This window comes from Podarcis cretensis (assembly GCF_951804945.1).
Source record: "Podarcis cretensis genome assembly, chromosome: 3".
In the NCBI taxonomy this organism is placed as follows: domain Eukaryota; kingdom Metazoa; phylum Chordata; class Lepidosauria; order Squamata; family Lacertidae; genus Podarcis; species Podarcis cretensis.
Window position 1 is genome coordinate 17,984,831 of NC_137172.1, and position 17,456 is coordinate 18,002,286.

The 17,456-nt window shown below is 49.0% G+C and overlaps 1 protein-coding gene and 1 long non-coding RNA gene across 2 annotated transcripts in view; one reads left to right on the top strand and one right to left on the bottom strand.

Moving 5' to 3' along the window:
• Positions 1-3,174: 3,174 nt before the first annotated feature.
• On the bottom strand, positions 3,175-12,345 carry LOC307212093. The gene is made up of 3 exons (XR_013836817.1): positions 12,121-12,345; positions 9,913-9,990; positions 3,175-3,608 (listed from the first exon to the last, which is right to left on the bottom strand). It is a non-coding gene; the product is annotated as an uncharacterized lncRNA (long non-coding RNA).
• Positions 12,346-12,467: 122 nt separating this feature from the next.
• The window catches only part of MRPS5 (mitochondrial ribosomal protein S5), a 47,582-nt gene continuing 42,593 nt past the window's right edge, over positions 12,468-17,456 (top strand). The window contains exon 1 of the mRNA XM_079968898.1: positions 12,468-12,602. Coding sequence (XP_079825024.1) covers positions 12,533-12,602 — 70 coding nt within the window. The 5' untranslated portion in view covers positions 12,468-12,532. The remainder of the gene's footprint in view (positions 12,603-17,456) is intronic.

Sequence of the window (17,456 nt, forward strand, 5' to 3'; positions counted from 1 at the left end):
ATGCACACTTTATACCAAAGCGTCCTGGGAACTGCAGCTTCTTAAGGGTGCTAAGAGTTGTTAATAGACCCCTTATTCCCCTCACACAGCTGCAATTCCCAGAGTTCCCGGGGAAGAGGAGGTCAATCGTTAAACCGCTCTGAGTGTTGTAGCTCTATGAAGCAAAGGGGGGGTTCCTCCTAAGAACTCTCAGGACCCTTAACAAGCTACAGTTCACAGCATTCTTTGGGGGAAGCCATGACTGTTTAAAGTGGCATCGTAGTCTTTTTAACAAACACACATTGCTCCCTCAAAGAAACCTGGGGTTTCATTTGTAGCTGCTCTTCCCAAAGCAACATGTAAAGCTAAACAGCTATCCTTTGAAACCCCCCGTTATGAAATTCAAACTAAAAAATACATACAGAAATGCATGCGTGTGTTTGTGTGTGTGATAAAAATGCATATATTCAATGAACATGACATGCAAAAATGTGTTATAGTAGGATAAACTGCATACAAAAATGTGTATATTTGGCAAAATTGCACTCAGAAATGTATATGTGCGTGCACACTGTTGATTAGGAGATTGTGCATATTAAAACGCTGGTGATTTTTTAAAAAGAAGAAACTGAGAAACAGCTGAGCTGAAATTGGCATGTCCCTCCATCCCTCCTAGGTGGAGCTAATGGGAGACGGCAGTCCAACGAAATCTGGAGAACAACAGATTTCTCCTCCCTGTATGTTTAGAAGCCTTCCTCTAGCTCTCTCACTATGGACCGATCCACATGCTGAAGTTGACTGAGGCGAAAAAGAGATGAGAAAGTGCTATTGTGCCGCAGTCCTGTGCTAGCGGGCTTCCCATAGACATTTGGGTGGGCCTTTGTAGGAATGGGATGCTGGACTCAAGGGGCTGGCAACCTCACCTGGCAGGGCTCCTCCCCTGTTCTGAGCCCACACATTGAAAATCAGTCGATGCACCTCCTGTTGTGTATGGAGGGAAAGTGTATATCTAAATAGAACCCCTTTCACCTCCCTGAAAGTGTAGCCTGTGAGGGCAAAGCATCCAATAACGGGATAGCAGCAGAAATGCTATAATCCAGATTGTAATTTTCCATTTCTGCAGCCAATGTCTTTTCAGCCTCTCGATAACAATGCACGTTGGTAACGGTTGCTACCATGCTTTCCGCATCATCTTTACTTTTCATTCTGTGCAATTTCTCAGCGTGTTTCAAGAACAAAACAGTTCTTTGTGATCGTATTGTAGAGTCTTAATAAACAGATGCTGCACTCCGGGGGTGGGGGGCAGCGGCGCTGTGGTTTTTCTTTAAATTATGAAGAAGAGTGTAACTTTTTAGAAACCTTTGTGCCTTTTTCTGAAAATTAGAAAGCTGTTGCCTCTGGTGAACTGCTCCCAAAGCTGGCTAATCCCTTTGAAAGTAGTGAACGGGCATCTGCTATTTTCTCTTCTTGTTAAAGGCATTGTGTGTTAAAGGAACAGCAGCACACCTGAGATACTTCTGTGATGAACTGAGAGCGATGAATGTGCAAACAAAGCTCTATGAAAAGATCCCTGGTGAGGTAACAGCCATGCGACAGCATCTGTTTTGCATGCTGAAGGCCCTAAATTCAATCCCCTACATCATTCCGGGGAGAACCTCCTGCCTGTAAATCCTGCCAGCCAGTGTAAAGCAATACTGAACTAGATCCAGTGGTGTCCAAACTTTTTCTAAAGAGGACAGATTTGATGAAGTGGAGGGCCGTGAGGGCCGACCAAAGAGCCAACCAAAGTTGTTGACCTTTTTTAGGACTGAGGTTGTTGACCTTTTTTAATGATATTTCCCCAAAGTTGTTGAGCTTTTCTTAGGGTTGAAGTTGTTCAGGTTTTTTTAGGATTTTTCCCCAGGAAATAAACTGCCACAGGGGCCAGATTAAACCAACCAGTGGGCCATATTAGGCCCCCAAAATGGACTTTGGAGACCAATGACTCAGTATATGGTCTTTTAAGAAGTCCCTGCACAGCGCAAAGGGTAACTACAGTAACTATCATGCATGTTCCCTCAAGTCAGGAAGGCAAAAACTTTGATGAGAACTGTTCCTTCTACAAATAAGCCTTAGGACATCAACTCCCATCATCCCTAGCTACCAGTGGTCAGGAATGATGGGAATTGTAGTCCAAAAACAGCTGGAGACCCTGTCTTAAAGTTATGGTCTGGGAAAGGCTCCTAGGGCTGGAGGGTGGGGCAAGGCAGGATGGAAAAGCCATTCCCTGATGGCCAGCACAAAATCTCTCTTCCCTATTGTTATGATTTAAATAGAAATACAATACATCTCACCACAGGTAAAGGTAAAGGGACCCCTGACTGTTAGGTCCAGTCACGGATGACTCTGGGGTTGTGGTGCTCATCTCACTTTAGTGGCCAAGGGAGCCGGCGTACAGCTTCCGGGTCATGTGACCAGCATGACTAAGCCACTTCTGGCAAACCAGAGCAGCGCACGGAAACACCGTTTACCTTCCCACCCGAGCGGTACCTATTTATCTGCTTGCACTTTGACGTGCTTTCGAACTGCTAGGTTGGCAGGAGCAGGGACCGAGCAACAGGAGCTCACCCCGTCGCGGGGATTCAAACCACCGACCTTCCGATTGGCAAGCCCTAGGCTCTGTGATTTAACCCACAGCGCCACTCGTGTCCCTGTACATCTCACTATAGTGGGGACTATATGCTACTCAGTCAGTTATCAGGTGCTGAGAGCTGGTGGGCAACATCAAGGCCTCTCCAGCTTTCCCTTTGTGAGTTCTTTTTGTTCCGTCTCAATAGGCAATGCTGTCAAATGCTGGTATCTTCTGTAGAACGGGACTTTCTGCATCTGTCCTTAACTTTACATTCTCCAAAGGCTTATTAAAGAAGGGGAGCTTGCTAGTATTAGAATTTTCTCCAGCTGCTGGGGGGGGGGGGGAATCCCACAAAGTACTTGAGATACAAACATTATGTACTCTCACGGTTTGCTGCTCCTTAATAGGATAGGTTGGTCCATGTCCTTTCATTACTGATCTAGCTCAGGTAATAAACCTCGGGGCTCCATTAAGTTGCTCCATCGCACATTACATCCCCCTCGCCAGCATGAGTTTTCTAGCTTTCTGCAAAATCTCTCTTAAGCATGCAAGACGCCACTCCGAACTCAACTTCTCCTTTTCTCTCCTTTAATCTGAAGTTAATTTACGACACCACACACAAATCGTGGAAATTATTACTTTTGCTAGAGCCTCATTACCGCCTCTTGATACTTTTACTGGTTAAACTTCACGCCATTATGTAAAATACCGGGAGCAAAGCGAGGGCTGATTTCCTTAATCCCTTTCAGGCAAAGCCTCAGCTGCATCAACGAGAAATGCGGTTCCACAGGAGAGAACACACGAGGCAGCTAAATTAAGATTTGCTTTCTTCGCCATTCAGATGACAAAGTGAGGATTATCTTTCTTGCTTTGTGAGCCTCGCCTTTTTATTTTATTTTTCAAACAACAGAAAGAAAAAGAAAAGGTTCTGGTTGGTTTCTTGAGGCCTCCTACAACGACCATGATTGCAATTACTGAATTAGGCGACCATTTGCTTTCTTTCCTGGTGGCAGTATTCCTGCAAGAAACGTAGGGGAGAAATTCAGCTTCATTCGTATATAAACGTAAAGTTACCAAATTCAAATTTCTCAAAACAGTATGTGAAACATAACACAGGTATCCTTCGAAATTTGCACTTTTCCAAATTTTGCAACGTGGTTCTCCTGCCAAGCAATGTGAAATGCATATACTGTGGCAAATTGTGTGTACAAAGGAATATTTTAGTGAAAATAAGATGTACCAAAATGCATCATATAAGGGGAAATTGCTTTGCAAAAGGTGTATTTTAGGCAAAATTATACTGTTACAGGCCACCCCAACCTCTGCCTATTGGCAGCAAAATTCCAAAGGTCTTGGCACTTAACCAGGAGGGCTTGTGTTCCTTGGGAATGAGGCATAGCAGAGACTGCCGTGTCTTTATGCAATATGGCTTATTTTACACATATTTAAAACCTGAGTTTCAGTGGAAGGAGTGCAGCAGAACATTGCACCGCAAGAGTATCTATCACCTGTTTTTTGTGGTGGTTAAGAGTGGTAGACTCGTAATCTGGTGAACCGGGCTCACGTCTCTGCTCCTCCACATGCAGCTGCTGGGTGACCTTGGGCTAGTCACACTTCTCTGAAGTCTCTCAGCCCCACTCACCTCCCAGAGTGTTTGTTGTGGGGAAGGAAGGTGTTAGGTTGTGGGTTGACATAGCAGACGACACAGCGATTTCTCCAAGTAGCTCTTTATTTTGTAAGCTGGAATAGAACTGACTGCAAACAGCTCAGCCGGCCTGCTTTTATAGGCAGCCGGCTGTCAACATTGTAGCAACAACAGCCCAGCGTTTCCCGCCTAAAATAACTGACGTGGACCTGAGTGAAAACTATCTACAGACCGGAGTGAAAACTATATACAGTATCCCCCTGCTGGCCCAGGGTGAAACTTCACTACATAACACCCCTCCCCACCGAGATAAGGCGTTAGTTACAATCGTAATGGTTTCCTTATATACAGCACTACGCGTAATGGTTCAATTAGGCACAAAAGCATATCGGTTACATTTCCCATACTTAGACCAACAGTGATACCTGTCCAACAACATAGTCCTTTAAATAAGTTGGGCGCTTGGAAACTCTGCCAGACCGCCAGGGACTGGTAGCCAAGTCCAGAGGGCCACACAGTTCTTGCTGAGGCTGTGGTGCGACCCTAGGTGGCGTTGGAACCAACTCCCCTGGATCCGCTGCTGTGGGTGGAGCCTCCGCAAGTGGAGTGGTCTGAGTCTGTGGTAAGTCTGGCAGACCCTCTGAAGCAGCTTGGTTCGGCTCCACGCTGGCAGTTTGCGAGGGAGGTGTAGGTGGGGCCTCGCCATCTGTACGTGTCTCTCCTTGAGCCGCAAGCGCAGTTGGGGGCACCACGGTAGTGTCCAAGTCCCCAACCCTGCGCCTAAGCTGGTCTATGTGCCGTCGCCACAAACGTCCGTCTTCGAGTGCCACCTGGTACGAGCGAGGTCCAGTGACTCCCACTACTGTGGCTGGCACCCAAGGAATGTCCCCCACAGTTCCGGGCAAAGACCTGGTTTCCTGGGACAAATGACCGTGGCGCGTTGGCACAGCCTGGGGGTTCAGTCACGGCAAAGTCCAGGTGTAGCCGGTCGAGCGGTGACCTGAGGCGGCGGCCCATAAGCAGTTCAGCAGGACTCCGTCCTGTGGCCGCATGAGGGGTGATGTGTTGCACAAACAAGTATTCGGTGACCCGCTCATGCCAGTCTCCCCGGTCCAGGCGCGCCAGTGCCTCTTTTGCCGAGCGCACCATTCTTTCCGCTTGCCCGTTGCTGGATGGATGAAAGGGTGCCGTTAGGGCATGGCGGATGCCCAGTCCCAAAAGATACCGCTCAAACGTGCCTGACGTGAACTGCGGTCCGTTGTCAGAGACAAGGACATCAGGACACCCATGCGTTGCAAACAGGCCTCGCAGCACCCGGATGACGGCTTCGGTAGTGGTGGAGGGCATCAGGGCGACCTCCAGCCATTTGGAATAGGCGTCCACCACTACCATAAAGGTCCGGCCGTGAAAGGGGCCAGCCAGATCGATGTGCACCCTTGACCAGGGTGTCTTTGGCATCTCCCAGGTGTGTCCCTTAGCTGCCGGTGGTGCAGGCCTCGACTCTTGGCACGCTTGACAGGCGGACACCCAGGCAGTGATGGCATCATCCATATTAGGCCACCAGACGTAACACCAAGCCAACGCCTTCATTTTGACAATTCCCGGGTGGCCAACGTGCAGAGCCTCCAGGACGCGCTGACGGAGTCCCTGGGGAATCACGACACGGTCTCCCCACAGCAGACAGCCGCAATGAGCTGAGAGTTCATGTTGTCTGGTTGCGAAGGGCTGGAACTCCGATGCAAAAGGCCCTTGTGGCCACCCCCTCCACACCCAGTTGAGCACCCGGCTGATGGTGCGATCCTGGGCAGACGCGGAGGCCACAGTGGCAGCCGATACAGGCGCTGCCGGAAGATCCTCAATCAGAAGGAGCGATGAAGCTGGAGCCGGGTCTTCCACAAATGCTGGAAGAGGGCAACGGCTGAGGGCGTCGGCATGGCCCATCGATTTCCCGGGGCGATGGATGAGCCGGTAGTGGTAGGCAGCCAGGAAAACAGTCCATCGCAGCATGCGTGGCGAGAGGACCGGTGGAGTTGGACGATCACCGGCGAGGAGGCCCAGGAGTGGCTTGTGGTCAGTGATGAGGTCAAAAGTCCTGCCATAGAGGTATTCATGGAACCTCTTCACTCCAGCCACAAGAGCCAGTGCCTCCTTGTCGAGCTGGCTGTAATTCCGTTCCGTCGGAGATAGCGTCCTGGAAATGTAGGCGAGCGGTGCTTCTCTTCCGTCTGGAAAACGGTGACTAAGGACAGCACCGATGCCAAAAGGTGAGGCGTCGCAGGCAAGGACCAGCGGACTGGATTCACTGTACTGTACCAGCACACTGTCTGATGAAAGGAGAGCCTTGACCGCGTTGAAGGCCGCCGTCTCCTGATGACCCCAGGCCCAAGGCGTCTTTGTGCTAAGGAGTCGGTGAAGAGGCTCAGCCACTGTGGCTTTATGGGGCAGGAACATGTTATAAAAGTTCAGCAGCCCCAGGAACGCCTGCAACTCCGTCTTGTTCTTTGGGGTGGGGGCCTGCTGGATAGCGCGGATCTTGGATGTGGTCGGGTGAAGGCCGGAGGCATCGATAAGATAGCCCAGGAACTCTACCTGTGGAACGGCGATCTGGCACTTTTCCCTCTTTACCTTGAGCCCAGCCTCTTGGAACCTGGTCAGCACGGCACGGAGGTGCTCGAACAGCTGCTGGTGTGAGTCTGCAGACACCAAGACGTGATCGAAATATGGTACCACGCCCGGAAGCCCTTGCAGGAGACGCTCCATAAGGCTTTGGAAAATGCCAGGAGCCACACTCACCCCGAACTGCAACCGGCGGCAACGGAATGCCCCCCGGTGGGTGACGATCGTCTGGGCTTCAGCAGTGGCATCATCGACGGGCAGTTGTTGATAGGCTTGGGCAAGGTCCAGCTTAGCGAAGACCTTACCCTCACCCAGGGAATGCAGCAGGTGTTGGACAACGGGAACCGGATAAGCGTGCTGCTGAAGTGCCTTGTTGATCGTGCACTTGTAGTCGGCGCAGATTCTCACTGACCCATCTGGCTTGACAGGCCTGACGATGGGGGTTTCCCACTTGGCGTGGTCAACCGGCTCCAAAACCCCTTGGGCGATCAGTTTGTCCAGTTGTTCGTCCACCTTAGCCTTGAGAGCAAAGGGAACCCGGCGTGGCTTTAGCTTGATGGGGGCGACTTGTTGATCAAGGCTAAAGGAGATGGGCGTACCTGTATATTGCCCCAAGGTGCCGTCGAAAACCTCGGCAAAGTCTTTGACCAGACCCTCAGTCTCTGCGTTAGAGATGCAGTTGATGCCGGTGACTTCCAGGCCAAGGGCATCAAACCAGTCTAGCCCTAGGAGGCTTGGCCGCTGACCTTCGACCACCACCAACCGGAGCAGGCCCGAAAAATCCTTGAAGGCAATCCGGAACCGGCCAACGCCTACCACGGGAATGTCGTTTCCCTGGTAGTCTCTCAGGTGTACGCGGTGAGAGTCGAGTTGCCTTTTGGACACTCTGGGTACCAGTCTTTTGATGGTGCTCCATGACACGATGGACAGGGCAGACCCGGTGTCGATCTCCATGTCACATGGAGCTCCTTCAATGAGCACCGTGACGTTCAGCTTGCGTCGCGTAGGCGAGTCGGTTTGGCCAATCGTGGTTCCAGACGGGCAGCGGCAGTTGGTGAGAGCAAAACAACTTTCCTTGGCAGACTGGAGTGAAGACTTGGACTTGCGAGTCGATGAAGGGGGGGTGTCAGACGGAGCTGATCGGCAGACCTTAACGATGTGGCCCCTTCTGGAACGCTTCCTACAGATGGCGTCTCTGAATCGACACTTGGCACGGGAATGGTTGCCTCCGCAGCCGGCACATTCCGGTTGGCCCTTGGACTTCTGTTGGAACTTCCTGCACTCCCGCTTTGTCTGGTGCACGTCATCGTCTTCACTGGAGGATGCCTCATCACTGCTGGCCTCTTCATGATGCACCGGAACTGGCTCCCTAGCAAGACGCGGGCTGCTGGACTTGCGGATCTCCTGGGCGGAGCGTTCAGCAGCTTCTGAGGCCACAGCCTCCTCAGTGGCTTTCTGTAGTGTGAGGTCTGGCTTGGCGAGGAGACGCCGTTGCAGATGGATGTCCCGGACCCGGCAGACGATTCGATCCATCAGGGCATCGTCTAAGTCTCGGAACTCACAGTGCATTGCAGCCTGTCGCAGGGCGGTGGTGTAGTTGTTGATTGACTCCCCCTCTGCCTGGTTCCGGTGGTAGAACGCATGGCGGGCAGCAATCTTGGACGGCTTTGGTGCGTAGTGGTTGCGGAGCTTCTCTTGGATCGTGTCCCATGGTGTTGCCTGGACTGCTTCAGGCGCAACCAATGCTCGGGCCGTCTCAAACACCTCATGCCCACAGAGGCTGAGGAATAGGCCCCGCTTCCGATCCTTTGATACTGCTGTCAGCTCGTTGGCTTGGAGGTAGCAGTCGAACCGAGCGAGGTAGGAGTCCCATGATTCAGAGGCTGGCGCAAACGGCGGTAGAGGCACAAGTGAAGCCATGATTCCGATGCCGGCATGAAGGGCGATGGATGGAACACAGTGCTCTTAGCCAGAACAGTCAGCTCTGAATTGGTTCTGTCCAGTGATTTCGCTCAGTGATTTCGCTCTGTGATTCAGCTCAGTGATTCAGCTCAGTTCAGAGGCTGGCCGCATCTGGCTGTGCTCTGATGTCCATCGATCCCACCTTCGTCGCCAGTGTTAGGTTGTGGGTTGACATAGCAGACGACACAGCGATTTCTCCAAGTAGCTCTTTATTTTGTAAGCTGGAATAGAACTGACTGCAAACAGCTCAGCCGGCCTGCTTTTATAGGCAGCCGGCTGTCAACATTGTAGCAACAACAGCCCAGCGTTTCCCGCCTAAAATAACTGACGTGGACCTGAGTGAAAACTATCTACAGACCTGAGTGAAAACTATATACAGTATCCCCCTGCTGGCCCAGGGTGAAACTTCACTACATAACAGAAGGGAAAGGAGAATGTTAGCCGCTTTGAGACTCCTTTGGATAGTGATAAAGCGGGATAGCAAATCCAAACTCTTCTACTTCTTCACTTCTCTTATAGGTTCAGCAAGCTTGGGTCCCAAGCATCAATCAATCAGCCAGCCAGACTCCCAGGTCTCTGCGTGCAGCCTCCTCCAGCCACATGGAGTCCTGCCCCTGTTGTCTTATTCCCAGAAACCCTTGCTCCAAAACCTCTGTTTTAAAAGGACACCTCTTTTAATGTGCTGACATCAAACCCCCTATTATACTGGCAACCTCCCTCTTTCAGTTCTTCTGTTTCTGTCCACTTCTCAGCTGGGGGAAGGACAATATCTGCCTGCTCAGTTGTTCTTAATGGCTGTCTTTGTGTTCTTAAGGGCACTGCTGTCTGCAAATGGGGTAAATTACAGTGGTGTAAATGATTCTGGCTTCTTCTGGTTTTTGGATTGCTCTGCCAGCCACTGGTGCTACACTGACTCTCTTTAAAATGCAACCGTAAGCAAGTTTGCCATATGTCCTGGACATGTACAGGAATCAAATGGCGAAACTATTGGGGAAGGGTGATTCAAAAAATCAGCCAAATGTCTGGGTTTTTGCCAACAGAACCAGGAAGTATGTGTTCCCCCAAAAAAGTTCAACAGTTTTGAAGCTGACTTCCCTACCTGAAGACAGCAAAGCATTACACAGCTATTCATCTTGATATAGAAAAGATTGCTCTGCCAGCCAGTCACCTCAAGCATCTGCCATAACAAGATAAAGAAGTTAAGCAGACATCCATTCAGGCTGGGGAAGGGATTGTGTGAAACAACCAGTTTGCAACCGGCACTTTTCGTTGTCCAGTTACTGGACTTTGTTCTCCCCACAGCTTTTGCCAGTTGTGTCCATTAGAGCAGAAACTTAATTACCGGTAGATACACATAATCTAAGACTAGTTATAAAAACTAAATAACCAGGGGGTTGGGGAGGAGTGGAAGGAAATTATCTGTTATAATTTGTGATGGACTAGCTATATATATACAAACTTGACATGAGCCAACAGTGTGACGCGGCAGCTAAAAAAGCCAATGCAATTCTGGGCTGCATCAATAGGAGTATAGCATCTAGATCAAGGGAAGTAATAGTGCCACTGTATTCTGCTCTGGTCAGACCTCACCTGGAGTACTGTGTCCAGTTCTGGGCACCACAGTTCAAGAAGGACACTGACAAGCTGGAACGTGTCCAGAGGAGGGCAACCAAAATGGTCAAAGGCCTGGAAACGATGCCTTATGAGGAACGGCTAAGGGAGCTGGGTATGTTTAGCCTGGAGAAGAGGAGGTTAAGGGGTGATATGATAGCCATGTTCAAATATATAAAAGGATGTCACATAGAGGAGGGAGAAAGGTTGTTTTCTGCTGCTCCAGAGAAGCGGACACGGAGCAATGGTTCCAAACTACAAGAAAGAAGATTCCACCTAAACATTAGGAAGAACTTCCTGACAGTAAGAGCTGTTCGACAGTGGAATTTGCTGCCAAGGAGTGTGGTGGAGTCTCCTTCTTTGGAGGTCTTTAAGCAGAGGCTTGACAACCATATGTCAGGAGTGCTCTGATGGTGTTTCCTGCTTGGCAGGGGGTTGGACTCCATGGCCCTTGTGGTCTCTTCCAACTCTATGATTCTATGATATATATATCACCTAGCACTGCAAGCATTAAACATATTTTTAGCACAAGCACTGAGTTTATTACCACAGATTGATGCAAAAGATCCAGAGTGTGGAAGATGACCTCACATTATCCATATGTTTTCCAACAAAATGTATTGTTATGGGTTTGTGGGGGTGCCAGATCCTCATACAGTGGTACCTTGGGTTACATACGCTTCAGGTTACATACGCTTCAGGTTACAGACTCCGCTAACCCAGAAATAGTACCTTGGGTTAAGAAATCTGCTTCAAGGTGAGAACAGAAATAGTGCTCCTGCGGCGTGGCAGCAGCGGGAAGCCCCATTAACTAAAGTGGTGCTTCAGGTTAAGAACAGTTTCAGGTTAAGAACAGACCTCCGGAACGAATTAAGTACTTAACCTGAGGTACCACTGTAATGCCTGGATTTAGTAAAAGTTGGAATTGATCAAGGTTTGATTAAACTTTGCCAAACACGGAAACCCACTGGATCGGCCATTAGCAGGGAACAAAGGTACAGTATGGGTGATTGGGGCCCTTCCTTGCTGGGTGCTAGTGGGCAGAGGCAAAGGCCAGGATTTAGGGCAGGGGTCACAACCTTTTTCAGCTGTCCACCGTCCCTCAGACCATGTGGTGGGCCGGACTATACAGGTATTTTTTTTAAAAAAAGAATGAATTCCTATGCCCCATAAATAACCCAGAGAGGCATTTTAAATAAAAGGACACATTCTACTCATGTAAAAACATGCTGATTCCCGGACCGTCCGCGGGCCGGATTGAGAAGGTGATTGCTCCGGACCTGGCCCCCAGGCCTTAGGTTGCCTACCCCTGGTTTAAGGTTTCAACTTTGAATGACAGGCTGGGGGGAATCCTTGGAGTCAGTTAGCAGGGAGTAGGAGGAGCAGAACTCCAGGTGAGCTGCGGAAGACAGGTTGTAACTGACACACAGGATAGTTTTTTGCAGTCCTTGATTTGTTTTTATATGATTTTATGAGCTGTGTTACTGGGTTTATGTTGTATTTTTGTTTTAATTATGCTGTTCACTGTTTTTTTGTTCAAAACACAAAGAGTTTTAAAAATAAGTATGGGGTTTATGAATGTTTTAATTAAATAAAAAGCCAGATAAACAGTCCAGGCTCCCTTGCACCCCTTTTGATCCTGCTTTCAAAACACTTCAATTGAAAAAGAGCCTCTTAACGACACTGCTCCATCTACCTCTTTGGCATTTTCCACGTTACCTTGCGCGGGCAGCTGCCCCTCGCAGCCCCGCACATGGGAGATTCCAGGAGCGGCTTTCCGAACCACCCCCGGAAGTGTATTGAAAACCACAAGCGGCTTGTTGACCCCCTTTGGGCTGTCTTTACCTAACGCGCGGAGAGGAGTCTTCAGGTCCTAACGGGAAGGCCCCCTCCACCGGGAAGGAGGGGCTGTCTTCAGTACTGCCTGCAGCGCACTCTGAAAATATAGGCAGGCGAGTCGAGGTTCGCCCCCTCCCTCATACTTCCCTGACCGCCGTGCTGAGCGCCGCGAAACGGAGCCTGTGATGGGCGCCGCGTCCTGGAGATTTTAAGATTTCGGGCAAACGCGCGGGCACCAAGTACGGTGGCCGAGGAGGATCTCCGCCAAGATGGCGGCCGCCATAGCTGTGGTAGCTCAAAGAGCCTGCAGCGCCGGAGCCCTCCGAGCCGCGTGGAGAGGTGAAGCCCCCTTTTTACTTATTCTTGCTTCTTCGGCGGGGTCGGCATGCTATTGGCCTCCGGCTGCTCTCGCCCTTCGAGGCGGCGGCTTGTGTCCCTCGTACGTTCCCCTCGCCCGACTCTGCCCAGATCCTGCCGCCTCCCATCGCCGCCGCCTTGGGCTTTCTGGTCCTCGGTGTAGCGCAGCTGCCAGGCAGCGAAACCCCAGACTGAGCCCCGCCACGAGGGTTCCTCACTCGCAAGCGACCGTGCAGATAGGATCGCACGTGTACCTGGGAGTAAAACCCCATTGAGTACAACGGGGCTGACCGTTGAGAGAATATACAATATATTTATCAGTTGTTTTTAATGGTGGGTTCCCCCTCCCCCTGTTTTAGTAGCGGTTCTTATTTTTATCTGTAAACCGCCTCCAGCCCCTGCTGGGGTGGGGGGATGTGGTGTTGCTTAGTCGTGTCCGACTCTTCGTGACCCCATGGACCAGAGGACACCAGGAATGAAGGGCATAAATGAAGGAGCCATTTGGCGCCTAGATTATATACAGTGGTACCTCGGGTTACATGAGCTTCAGGTTACATATGCTTCAGGTTACAGACTCCGCTAACCCAGAATTTTACCTCGGGTTAAGAACTTTGCTCCAGGATGAGAACAGAAATCGTGCTCCGGCGGCACGGCGGCAGCAGGAGGCCCCATTAGCTAAAGTGGTGCTTCAGGTTAAGAACAGTTTCAGGTTAAGAACGGACCTCCGGAACAAATTAAGTACTTAACCTGAGGTACCACTGTATCTGAGTTTCTAACACTCTGCTCTGTTGAACATAGCCCCCCCGCCCACCCGTAAACGTACGTAGTTTTTCTCTACAGGAGGCTGACACATTATACCAATGGTCCATCTAGTTCAGTAGATGTGGGGCCCTCCAGGTGTTTGACTTATAACTTCCACCATTCCCGAGCAACAACCACACTGACTTGCAGCCAAACAACCCCTGGAGGTCATCACATAGGTAACCAATTGGCTATGCTGGCTGGCAGTGGATTTTCATAGTTTTAAACCTAGGTCTTTTCCAGCCTTCCTTGGAGATGCCAGGGACGTTTAAACTGTAATGTTTTGCATCAAAGCATGTGTTCCCTTCCTGTCTCCTGTTCAGATCTCCCCCAGCTGTGAACTTAAAGCTGTGACCGACAGCTGCTGTTGAGCTGAAACTCCCAATAGCCCCAGCAATCTTATATATGCTGACTTGGAAGTAAACGGCTCTTAAGTGACTGCCTTCTGGGTAGACGTTTACACCGTTAAATCATTTGAGAGTCTTTCTCCAGTTCTGTTAATGCACACTACCAACATTCACAAGCTATGTTATCTCTGCTTTAAATGTCGCCACACCCATTCTAGCTATTTTTGGAGAATGATACACCCCAACCTGCCTGCTTCCAGATCTATAAAATTGCCGCTTTTCAAGAAATGAACTTTGAAACTGGGTTTCAAACAGTGCCGTGTCTCTCTTTTTTTAAGGTTGCAATCCTAACCCCACTCAGAGTAATCTCTGCTGAACTCAGTAGGTTTTACTTCTGAGTTTACATTATGAAGACTGAACAGTTGCGAACAAGTGACAGAAAAAAGAACCTTGTTGCATTTGAATCAGACCTAGTGTGCGATCTGATATTGCCTAGCTGCCACTGTAACATGAACTGGAATAAAAACTATTTGAATGCATCTGTTCACAGGAGACATAAATAATGTAGGATTTAGAACCCTTTCCACATAGTCATTGATTAATTAAAGAAAAACTTGTTGCAAGTATATTTAATACTGCATTTTTGCCATTCAACAGCTGCTGCAAAAGTGGGAGAGGAGCTCAGAAGCACTTAAAGTAGCCAATGAAATCTGTGCTAGAAAGCCACTTGAGTAAATGGTAGAAGTGAAGGACGATTCTTAAGTCTGAAGGTGATGCTGGCATATGGGTTTGCCCTAAGGCACCTGCTTGCCTATTCCTTCAGTAGGAGAACCTCCGTTGCTTTTATGAGCAACATTTGCTTAAAATTGTAGGCTTATATTTATATATAAAAATATTACTACACTGCCCACTCCCTTAAAATATTGATGCGGTTTGCAACAGTGACCCTGCTCCTTCACATACCCTTCTTAAGAGTTAGAAGAAATTACAGTTGGAGAGGCTTGGACCTTTTCTTTACTTAGGGTAGGAGTGGCCAACCGTGGAGCCCTAAAGCGCTGCATGCAACATTAAAGGCCTCAGGTGGAGAGCAGACCTGGCAGTGGGAAGGACCTGGGACTAATCTCCACTCCAGCACTGCATTACCCTGAATTCACTCCAATGCACAGCCTTCCTCCCCTACTCCTTCCTGCTCCACCTCAGTGTGTGGAAGCTTCCACCACATTGAGATGTGCCACCACAGCTCTTCTTCCCTGTCATCTCACTTAGTGGTTCCCAGACTTATTTTCCACAGACCACTTGAAAACTGCTGAGGATCTTGGCAGACCCCTTAATTGTTTTTCTGCCTGTTGCAGCAACTGTATTTTTATTGCTTCTTTCGTATATATTCTGTGGAATTCAAGCTGTAATACAAGGGTCTGGAAACCAAGCCTTATGAGGAATGGTTGAGGGAGTTGGGTATGTTTAGCCTGGAAAAGAGGAGACTGAGAGGAAATATGATAGCCATCTTCAAATGTCTCAAGGGCTGTCACATGGAAGATGGAGCAAGCTTGTTTCCTCCTGCTACACCAGTGTGGTGTAGTGGTTAAGAGCGGCAGTCTTGTAATCTGGGGAACCGGGTTCGCGTCTCTGCTCCTCCACATGCAGCTGCTGGGTGACCTTGGGATTGTCACACTTCTTTGAAGTCTCTCAGCCCCACTCACCTCACAGAGTGTTTGTTGTGGGGGAGGAAGGAAAAGGAGATTGATAGCCGCTTTGAGACTCCTTAAAGGGAGTGAAAGGCGGGATATCAAATCTTCTTCTTCTTCTTCTCCTGCTCCGGAGGGTAGGAGTCAGATCAATGGCTTACAAGAAAGGAGGTTCTGACTAAACACCAGGAAGTACTTTCTGGCAGTAAAAACTGTTTGACAGTGGAACAGTCTCCCTCAGGACGTGATAGACTCTCCTTCCTTGGAGGTTTTAAGCAGAGGCTGGATGGCCATCTGTCATGGATCCTTTAGCATTGCAGGAGGTTGGACTAGATGACCCTTGGGGTCCATTCCAACTCATACAGTTCTATAATTCTATGACATAAGATATGATGCAATAAAGATACAATTAAAAACCAATCTGAATGTTTAATGTGATGGGTATGCCATCTCCTGACTTCGACCACAAATCCACAGATCACCAGAATGAAGCTTACAGTTTGGGAACCTCTGGACTGGTCAGTAAGCACAGGGGACAGCTGAAGAATGTATAGATCAGCTATTTCCAGTGCCAATTGGCTGGGACAGAGTCCTTTATAATAATAAATAATAATAATAATAAATTTTTATTTATACCCCACTCTTCCTGGTTCAAAAACCAGGCTCAGGGCAGCTAACAACAAATTTTAAACACTTTAAAACACTTAATTATAAAAGCAGCATAAAATGCAGTATAAAAACATGAATTCGTGAAAACAGTAAAAATCAAAAATCAGTTAGATAATCCCCAGCGCTAGCTGGCTGAAATGAGCCAGCGAGGAGGCCAGGGGAGAATTTGCTGTGGGGTCTCAGAGCAGGTGATCTTCATAAAAGGGGAGGGGGAAGGAAGAGAAGGGAAAGAAAAGATCAGGCTGAATTCAAATTAAAGGCCAGGCGGAATAGTTCTCTCTTACATGCCCAATGGAAGAAGGTTAAATCCTGAAAGGCCCTAGTCTCATGCGACAGAGCATTCCACCAGATTGGAGCCATCACTGGAAAGGCCCTGGCCCTGGCGCTGGTGGAGGATAGTCTGACTTCCTTAGGGCTCGGGAGCTCTAAACTATGGTTATTCATGGACCTTAAGGTCCTCTGCAGGGCATACCAGGAGAGGCGGTCCCATAGATACGAGGGCCCTATGAGTCCCATGGGTTGTCCATATGCCACTTGGGGAGATCTGTTACTGAGAGCCTGAGGCACCCCTGAGCTAGGATTCTCTGAAATAAAGGGCGCCCATTAATTTGAGGCATTGCCATATTTTGAAGTAAAAGGCATTTGAGCAATTGTGTCCCTGAAAGGAGGTGAAACATGCACTATGCAGGGTTGTGATTAACCGGATTGTACATTCCCTTGGGGCTTCTTGTTCAGTGTAATTCTGTAATGCGATTTAGCATTTTGCCTTTTGGGATTCTGTTCAGATAAAAGATACAGAAAACTTGAGGTGAAGGAGTTTGTTGCCCGCTAGAGGATTAAAATTAATAGGACTGGATGTTTCTAGAGCTGCAATCTTGCAGCTTAATCAGGTTTCTTTGTACATTAACTTTCCCAGAACATTGCAGCTGTTTCAGCCCAGGTGTTTCCTGTTCACAGTCCTGGTGAAAGGGAGCAATTTATAGACAGGCAGCTGCTGCGGGAGTTCCTCCACCTTCCTGTGTGGTTATTCATCAGCCATAACTATTTCTGTTGCTCCCATATTAGTTCTGCATGTTGGGCGACTCACTATAAACCAGTAGTTCCCAGTTGTGTTTCAGAGAATCCCAAAGCTCATTGGGATTCCAGGATTCTTCCAGTGAGAATATCACTTTCTTCAATGCCAGCTTTGCCAATCCATTCAGTCTTCCTGCACAAAGAGCAGTCCTCTTCTTTGAAATTTAATCCAAAAATGGGTCTTTGAAACTTGCTGTGAATCTTACCCTCATTCCCCCCCCCCCCCAAAACCCAGTCATGCCTTGTCCTGGTGTTGTAGC